We start from the raw sequence: 9,419 nt of genomic DNA, 5'->3' as shown, positions 1-9,419 counted from the left end.
TTTCCCTATCATTTCTCCAGGTTTCCAGCACCTCTTTGCCAGCCATGGTGCTGTTAGATTTTTGAAGTTTTTTGAACTGCTTCAAGTTACTAATTCAACAGAAAGATAACCGGGAGGATGGAGAAGAGGAAGGTAGGGAGATTTTTGGGGGGGTTAGTGAGGTGCATTAGACCACCAAAAGGTTTGATGAATGACAAAGTTAATGTTAGCAAGGGAAGGGAGCAGTGAAACCTCTTCAGTAGTAACCTGTTAAATCTGTTTGACCATCTTGCATGATGCACCTTACTACTTTTAATTCCCTTTTTTGAGTAATGTTTTGTTACTTGTATCCTCTGGACATTTTTCCTTTACTACTTCTGTTTTGCATGTGGTTTGTTTGCTCTCCATTGTTTTACTTTCCCTCTGCCCTAGATAGCCCTATCCTCCTCATCCTTGTTGAGGGAGCAGTATTCTGCTATTATCTAGAAGTAAAAGAAGGGTGAACAACCAGAAATAATGGAAGGAAAAAAGTGTGCAGTAGGTTTCTTGAAGCCTTTGGGGTAAGGCAGAATCACCTTTATGTTAGGTATCTGCAGTTAGGTTATGTTCTTTGGAGGGTGTACCCATGCTTAGAAATACTTGTCTTACTCAGAATCTACAAATTACTGCCAAGTATGTCTAAGTGTGAATGCACTTGCATATATATTAAATGATTGGCCTGCATAATGATAACATGTAGTTGCTTTGCACATTACGTTTAAGCAAGGATTTAATAGAAGCCAGGTTCCTGAAAAGATGTGTTAGAAGAGCCTCGTTGCTATGGCAGATGAACACAGAAGTAGGGGGCATCAGATTTCCTGTAAGCTCCAGCCTCAGCCGGGTGAAGTTGGTCCCTAATGACTGCAGGAAGCCTTAGCTTATAAAGGGGAGAATAACTTACCTCCTGTGTTCATTTACTTTTATGGCTTTTACAGCTATTTCAATTATAGCACTCGCTCAGTAATGTGCTCTTAATAAGCAAAAATGGTCTACTGCCATCCTGATAATGACAGGACAAATAAATTTGAAACCTGGGGAGTTATTTGTGGTTAATTGTTAATCTCCTGTTAGAAAGCAGAACAACTGGAGGCTGAAATACCAAATGTAAATTGAGACTCAATACTAAGAAGTAGTGATATGCAAGTAAAAAATTCTGAAGCATTAGGATTTTGCTCTAAATGGAAGAGGGGGCACTTGCTGCTTTCAGCTTGTAAATGTTAGGATTGACACTGAAGTCCTGTTAAAATATTGTTAGTAGGACATAGGTTTTCCACATCGCTGCATCTCCTGCCTAAATCACTAATGCATATTTTGCCTTTCAGCTGTAGCTTAAAATGCAGCAGTCCTGAAGGGTCTGGTAACAAGTTGGTCATGTTATAGAGATGTTGACTTTGCCTATTAAAAATAATTCAGACCTGGTCAGAGCAGAAGTTTGCTGGGATAGCCTAAAATGGTCAGGTTGCTCTAGGAGGTCAAACAGTTTAACTGTGTTGTAACAGATACATTATAATTGGGGCTCTTAACAGTGCTGCGGTGTGACTGGGTGCAAGGAGTGCTTGAGAACGCATGTAAAACTAGAACGTCTTGCTTCTGTGCTTTTCCCAGGCTAGGTTAGTAATAAGGTTAGCCAACCTTTTTTCCCTGGTCTTTAAGATCATGGTATTATAAAAGGCCAGTATACTGAAATAATTTCAATCTGTTTGTGTTTACTTTAGTCTGCCATTTTTTTGGTGTAATGACATAATGAATCAAACCTCGTTGATGATTCATTTAGTGACTGTAGGTTCCAAAAATAGCAAACAATTAGTAACCACGTTAGAGACTTTGACCTGAACTCGGGAACAGTGGGAGTGCTTTTGACTTGAAGGAAATTGCGAATGTTTCTGGAGGCCGGTCAGGAAATGTCAAGTTATGCATCCAGGCAGAATAGATTTTTTTAGAGCCTTACCCCATTGCTATTATCTTTACAATTTAAAACCTAAATGATTATGGAGTACATATTGTACCAACTGATAAATTGCTGTGCTCTGTTGTAATGGAAAACAAAACCAAAACAAACACCACGCCTCCCTCCTTCCAAAAAAACCCAAAACCAAACCATACCTGTTGAGTGAAGTGCTCACTAAGACACACTTGGTGTGTCTGCCTTGGTCACACCAAGATTATCCCACTTTCTTGTCAGTGGCATTCAATTAGGATGAAAGAAAAGAAAAATTATTAGTGCAATTGTAATAACAGTATGAACCCTGTGTTCATGTCATGCTGATCTAAAATATGTTTACATCTGTACAGCTCATGATGTCTTCCAGATCAGAAAAAGCTATAGCAATGTAAGCATAGCTATGTTTATACTCTGCTGTGTACATCTAATTGTGAGCACAAAGGAGAATGGCTGGCAAGAGCAGTGAGTATTTGCAGTGTACTGGTGAAGTTACAGCTTGTGTACAGGCCCCTGTCAAAGTCTAAATTTACTGCTTTAAAATAGGAGTGCTGCTTGATGGAAGCTAAAATAACCTGAAATTTGGCATTTATAATAACATATAAAGTTGTTGCATAAACAAAAAAATTAGGATATGCAGATCATGTGTGGTTTGTTTGGAGGAGCATTGTTCCAGAATCTGGAATGGGATAGTCTGGAAAAATCATGCCAACTCAACTGATTCCGTACCAATTAATTTTTAAAAAGAAAGTTTGTTTTCGTTTTGGAGTCATATTTTTCTTCAAAACCAATTCAGAAGCTGTCCTTTCCTTAAACTGCAAGCAAGTCAGTATAATTACAGGAAGGTTTCTAGCACTAACAACATTAACTAACAACTGAGAAGTGCTGTTAATGTGATAAAAGAATACTGCTACTCTGTAATGTAACACAGGCTTGGCATTGTCCTTTGCTTTGTGCCATTAGTCATAGAGAAAACATTTAAAGAGTTACATTTTTAAAACCACCAAGTGTCTTGCTGCAACAACAGAACTCAATGGATATTTTAATGTGAATTCTTTTTAAGCAACTTTTTCTCCTCCAACTTTATGCAGACTTATTGTGTTCTTGCTTTACTTAGCCGGGAAGACTTCCAACGGATTCCAGAACTTGCCATCAATCCCCTGGGAGACAGAATTATCAATGCCTTCTTTCCAGAAGGGTGAGTTCCAACGGTCTGAATTTATGAGCATGCACAAAATTTATAATTCGTCAGAAGTTTTGACAGGAGTGAAATGCAGATAATTAAAGCACAGAATTTGAATTTACTAATAATTGAATATCTCAAACTTGTCATGAAATGTGTGTGGGTACATTGTTTCCTCAGCATGTTTTCATTCTGTAATGAGAAATACTTTACTACTTCACAGGAATTTTGTGTGCTCTATATGTTGAAAAACTCGGGCTTCATGTCACAGTTTTCCACTCTCCTTGCTATGCTGCTGAAGGCTTCTAAGGTCAAGGGCGTGTACGGACTTTGGTTCTTAAAGCAAACTTGTAGCAATACCATTTTATGCTAACTAGTATTGTAATTAACTGATTCAGTCTTATTTTTCACCTTTGAGCCTCTAAGTGTACCCATGTTATTAGATCGCTTTTTTTGTTTGGTTGGTTTTAGTTTTTGATCACATTTAAGACATAGCTTATGGCACCTCTAACATAAATCCAAAGAGATGATCGAATTTGCAGTACTGTCTCACTTCATTATACCTCTCTAGATTGTTCTATGGAATGTGCTGCTGTTCTTGAACACCGTTGTCATTACTGATTGATGAAGATCAGATTGTCTAATCAAGCCATAATAATCCGCTAATACCAGGCAGGGTTTCCTGAATAGAAAGCAGGAGTCCTGGAAAGTTCATACGTAGCAGGTTCCCACAGAATCTCTAGAGAATAGAGCTGTACGAGAAAAGCAGAGCACGTCCAGTGGCTGTTGTCATGTCAGCCAATAGTCCAGTGGTTACCAGACAAGTTGACAGTGGTGAAGCAAGTCTTGGGTCAATCCAGGGAATTGGGATCCAGATCAGAAAGATACATTGCCAGACTCAAGCATAGGTGCAGGATTGCTCAACAAGTAAGGGCCAAGGGTGAAGGCTTGAGCTAAAGTAGAGCTTGCAGGCAAGGGGAGGGGAGCCCTCAACAAGACTTACAGCTTTTTTTTTTTTTTGACACATCATGCTGCCAACAGCATGATAACCAGGTTGCAACTGCACTGCATCGGAGCTGGGTTTGAGCATAGGCAGCCAAACCCTGGGGAGGTAGGAGTGAAAGACTCTGGTGTTGATGCTTTAGACATTGATATTCTTTGCTGAATTAAAGAACTTGTATAAGATATGCTAAAACTGACCTGCTGAAATCCTTATGCAGAGAGGACCAGGTGAATTTCCGTGGATTCATGAGGACGCTAGCCCACTTCCGACCCATAGAAGATAACGAAAAGAGCAAAGACCAGAATGGACCAGAACCACTGAACAGCCGAAGTAACAAGCTCCACTGTAAGAAATGTGAACCTTCTATATAAGCAATTATTTTTCTTGTTTTGTTTTTCTGGGAAGGGAGTGAAGGGCCTTGGGGTCTTCTGTATAGTCATTCCATGTGGAATGATATTCTCTAATGCCTGATTTTTTTTTTTTAATTAACTTGCAAGCTTACTTGTTCAGAATGTCAACAGTTGACCCATTTTTGTATTGGAAATTGGTGGAATTCATTGAGTAATGTATATGCTTTTCCAGATGTAATGTAACAGAAGTGTTTCAAAATGGCTTGCATACAAAGTTATTTCAGATTTAGAAGCCACATCCTATATGTGAATGGGCTTTTCTGCTTCTTTTAGTCTTCCATATAATATTGTGCTTTTTCCATACCTTCAGCTAAGTGTACTTTCTTGAGTATTTGGATGTCTGCGTACAGTATGAGCAGAATACTCTTGCTCGCTAATCAAAGTTGGCAACAGTCCTCAGAGCACTTAAAATTTCTGTCATATCTCATCCAGAATATAGTCAAAGAGAATGAATGGTAATGTAAAAATGGTTGGCTGTGAAGTTAAAGGACTTGAATGTATCTTAGTGGTAATTATACTTCCATTACTTGGGGCTTTGAAGAAATACCTCTGCAAGCAGAGTGCTTCTGAAAGTACTCGTACTGAATACTTAAGTAAGATTTTTCACCTCTTGGCAATAATGTCATTCCTGTATGTGGTAATAACATGTCATGGAACTGAACATGAATTCTATGGTGAAATAAAGCTCTAAGCTAATTCTCTTAAAATGATTTATGAATGTATTGTTATGAAGAAAAAATAATGGCACTTGAGTTAAGTTGCTCCTTTTCTTCCCTGCAGTTGCTTTTCGGTTATATGATCTAGATAAAGATGACAAGATTTCCAGGGATGAGCTTCTTCAGGTAAACAGCACAGGGCTGCTTTGAATGACTCTGCCATGGCTGTCTCTGTAACTTCACACCCATTTAGAATGAAGAGGGGGGTTACAACAGTCTTCTCAAAAGAAATCCTGAAGGAATGTGGTGGCTAATTGCTTATTTCTGGCTTAAAGCTTTAGATATGGTATGAGACTTTAATCTCATTTGGTAGCTCAGGCTGTTCTGTCAGACTGGGAATGCTAGATTGAAGTTGAAACCAAAGAGTTAGGCTAAGCAGATCCTATTGGAAATGATAGGTCAATATCCAACAAATACACTAAGCGCCTTAAGAACTACCTTTTATAACTTTTAAAGGTGCTTCTACCAGGGCTTCAAAGGGACAGTCCTTGAGGTGGATTCGGTTGTTTGCCTGATCTTCTGTGCATCCTCTCGATAGAATAAAGCTTCTTGAAATTGTAGCTGAGGTAGTCAAAGTTCATCAGTCCTGCATGTATATGGAAATAGGTTTGAGCTAGGAGTAATTACATACTACCAATCCTGGCAAGTAGACATGGCAATTTGTGGTTCCTGATGTAGGACAAGGATTTGCTTTTGACTGACTTCTATCTGCATAGAAAATGCTTTACTGACTGTAGAGAGTAATGGCAGTTATCATTTGACTGTATACTTACACAAGATTCCTGTAAGAAACTATCTCAAACAGCAGATATTAAATCAAAAGTTAGTATGTTTTGTGGGGAAAAAATAGACAAAAGCATTGGAACAAAATGTACTCATCATTCCTAGTTTTAAAAGCTTTCCATACTTCTGCCTGTTTCTGCTGCCTAGTAAAAAAGCAGGATTGTTTGTGAAAGGTAGCTACAAAAGGAGGCTGTCTTTCCTGAAAGTGTTGATGTACAAAGGACAAACAGAAGTCTGTCTAGAAATTACTTCCATGGAAATCCTCCAGGGTTCTTGCATGGTGTTATTTTGACAGTACACATGAGAAAAACAGTACTAAGAATACTTCTCTTCCTGTGTCAATAGTGATTATTTTGTTTTCTTGTTTAAAAAAAATAATAATCTGGGGACTTCTGTATGTTACAGGTATTACGGATGATGGTTGGTGTAAACATTTCAGATGAGCAGCTGGGCAGCATTGCTGACAGGACGATCCAGGAAGCTGATCAAGATGGGGACAGTGCCATCTCCTTTGCTGAGTTTGTAAAGGTTGGTAAACTATGTTTTTAACAACTAAATTAAACTGCTCAGTAATGGGCAAGTAATTTAGGCTTAAATGTAAATGGAAACAGAGAGGAAGTCATTCAGATAGTCTTGCCTGCCTGCATTTGGGCAAAGCAAGACTTCTGCTAGTTCTTTTTCTTTCCTTCTTTGTCAGGACTTTTTTTTTATACTGTCAGAGTACTAATAATTAGTCCATATGTTTCTTCATACTCTTACATAAGCTACAGTACTGAATATACTGCAGAATTTTCAGTTTTTTCTTTTGCAGCCATTTCTTTCTACACACCTAGCCTGACTAGTGCAGTTACAACAGAGTAGTTCTTCTGCTGTATTTGTGCTGATCAGTTTTCACTTGGAGATTTTATCCATTAGCAATACCACCAGTATCAGTATTCAAGCTCCTAGCTTTAGACCTTTGAATTACATCTTTTGTTAGTCAGAAGTAAGTAATAGTAAGGAGCCATTATATAGTCAGTGGAGAAGGTTGTCCTATAGCAGAACAATTCCAACTTCTTAATCAGATGGTATTGACAAGAGGAACCAGACTTATCTTGGAGGTAGACAGAGACAGCACTGGAGGCAACAGAAACAAGTTGCAGCATGGGAAATTCTGGTTAGCTATAAGGAAAACTTTTTACCAAAAGGATGATCAGAGGTGCTGAAGATGTAGGGCCTCCTTCCTTGGGAGATATTTAAAACTTAACTGGACAGGGCCCTGAGCAACTGCTGTAGCTGGCCCTGCTTTAAGCAGGAGGTGATGGAGTTGGACTAAAAGACCTCCAGAGGTCTCTTCAAACTTAAATTACCCTGATTTTGGAGCACTGAAGTCTACTGCCTGAAACAGCGTGGAGCAGACTCATGTTTTTGTATCTCAATGTTAGTAGCAATTCAGTGAATGAAGTAGCCACCCCAGGCTTAAAATTATCTGCGTTAGTGATGTTGTGATCTTGATTTTAGCTCTTCTGTGACTGCTCATGCCCCTTCGTCTTCTCTGTTCTCCCTTCTGTTGCCTGGCCATGCATTCCCACACAATCTAATTTTGTGAATCCAAGCCTTTCTGGGCTGTTGGCAGACTGAAACTGCATTAGTTACATTTTGGTTGAGAGCCGCCTTCCTGCTTTAATGCCTGAAGTTTCTTTCCTTGGAGGGACCTTAGTCCAGAATGAAAAATAGCAGTGTCTAAATGAAAGACTGCCATGCCAAACTGAAGACATCCCATGTTCCTGCCCATTTCCTTTATACTAGAGTAAGAAACCTTGTAGGAGAGAAGCATGTACAGTAACTTAAGTAGCTGTTTCTGAATTTCATTGCAGGTCTTGGAGAAGGTGGATGTAGAGCAGAAAATGAGCATTCGATTTCTTCACTGATGGATGGAGAACCTATTCCTTTCTATCCCTACTATATAATGAATAGAACTTCATTTTCTCCTTAGCACCTTCCCCCAGAGCATTGCTACTGGTGCATATACAATACATCTCCAACCTCTCCCTGATCTGTTCTACCAATGTGAACATTCCCTGTGGATCAGGAACAAAGGGAAATGGCTGCCATACAACTTGAAAGGAGCATTTAAAAAAAAAATCTTCCCTTTTTTTCATCCTTTCTCCCTTGTCTACTTCTGCACTACTGTTTCAGCAAAAAAAGTCTCTTACATACTGCTGTTTAATCTACAAACTGATTCTTCTGAGCTTGGAATCGGAGAATGGAAAAACGGGAACACACCACAGAAGTGTCCTCTGAAACACTTTGGAGACAAGCATCTACTCAAATACTAGGTGCAGTGATAATCATTCACTTTTGCTTCCAGTAGCAACACCACATTACAACTGCCTTTCTTCTTTTTCCTTTCCCATTTGGCTCTTTACATGGAGATTTGTTTCTTCCCTGCTTCCAAATCTGCCTTTTACTTGAGGACTTCTCAATTTCTATGGCTTCATTGTACAACTAGCATTGAATGCATGATTATAGCCTAGAGTACTTTAAAGTACTGTGAATAGATTTCATTCTCTGTGGGGTGAGTTCACAGGGACAAGAAGAGAATCTGTGGTAGAGACAGGCTGTGATGTCCTCAAAAGGAACAGGAATTCTGCACTACGTCACTTACACTGTTCCAGTAGCAGATGCAGAAATGTGTTTCTTTCCTTTGAGTAGCTTGCAGGCTTGACAGCCAGTGGACCATGAAGTGCCCTCTCCAGGTTGCTTTGCTCTAGGATCCCTCTGCTCATCAAGGTGGTTTTTGCCTCTGAAGATGTCAACTTGTTTACCAGTGTACATAATGCAAGAAAACTAGTCATGCCAAAATCTGGATTTGTAGTTCTGTTGCTGCCCCCTGATAGTGTCATGAAATGTAGTACTGATTTTTTTTCTCTTTTAAATCATAGTGGCCTGTAATTCTTCGAATTTTCCAGTATGGAAGTCCTGGTCTGTTAGATTTGTGTTGAGGGTGGTAGCTGTACTTATGAAAGCTCTGGCATAAGAATAGAATTTGGGGAAGTATATATTATGCCAAATATTTCAGAATATATTTCTACACAAATCTCTTGGCAAGTGTAAGATTATTAATGCCATTAATATAATGCTGATAAATTCAAGAGATCAAAATTATTGAAGGTTCAACAGTACTATAACTTTTTGTGGCTAGATTGGCAGATTATCTCATCTAGTTCAGCTGGAGCATTCTACAGTCTGGGAGGTTCTTCCAGTAAAACAAAAACCCTGGGAGCTTCTTTATTGAAGAATAATGCTTCTCTATGTCATATATTAACATTTCTATAAATACTTACCAGTCTCTAGCTACTCTCAAATGTTCTCAGTTCCTTTAATT

General features: G+C 38.9%; 1 protein-coding gene across 1 annotated transcript in view; it reads left to right on the top strand.

The window, feature by feature from the left end:
- LOC104461958 (calcineurin B homologous protein 1) overlaps positions 1-8,488 on the top strand; it is a 17,641-nt gene extending 9,153 nt beyond the window's left edge. Inside the window, exons 3-7 of the mRNA XM_010073714.1 lie at positions 3,075-3,155; positions 4,361-4,488; positions 5,334-5,395; positions 6,458-6,580; positions 7,909-8,488. Of these exons, the coding sequence (XP_010072016.1) occupies positions 3,075-3,155; positions 4,361-4,488; positions 5,334-5,395; positions 6,458-6,580; positions 7,909-7,962 (448 nt within the window). The 3' untranslated portion in view covers positions 7,963-8,488. The remainder of the gene's footprint in view (positions 1-3,074; positions 3,156-4,360; positions 4,489-5,333; positions 5,396-6,457; positions 6,581-7,908) is intronic.
- The last annotated feature ends 931 nt before the right edge of the window (positions 8,489-9,419 follow it).

This window comes from Pterocles gutturalis, unplaced genomic scaffold, assembly GCF_000699245.1.
Source record: "Pterocles gutturalis isolate BGI_N339 unplaced genomic scaffold, ASM69924v1 scaffold35297, whole genome shotgun sequence".
NCBI classification, from domain to species: domain Eukaryota; kingdom Metazoa; phylum Chordata; class Aves; order Pterocliformes; family Pteroclidae; genus Pterocles; species Pterocles gutturalis.
The sequence above is the reverse complement of the archived record's forward strand: the minus strand, read 5'-3'. Positions and strand labels throughout refer to the sequence as shown.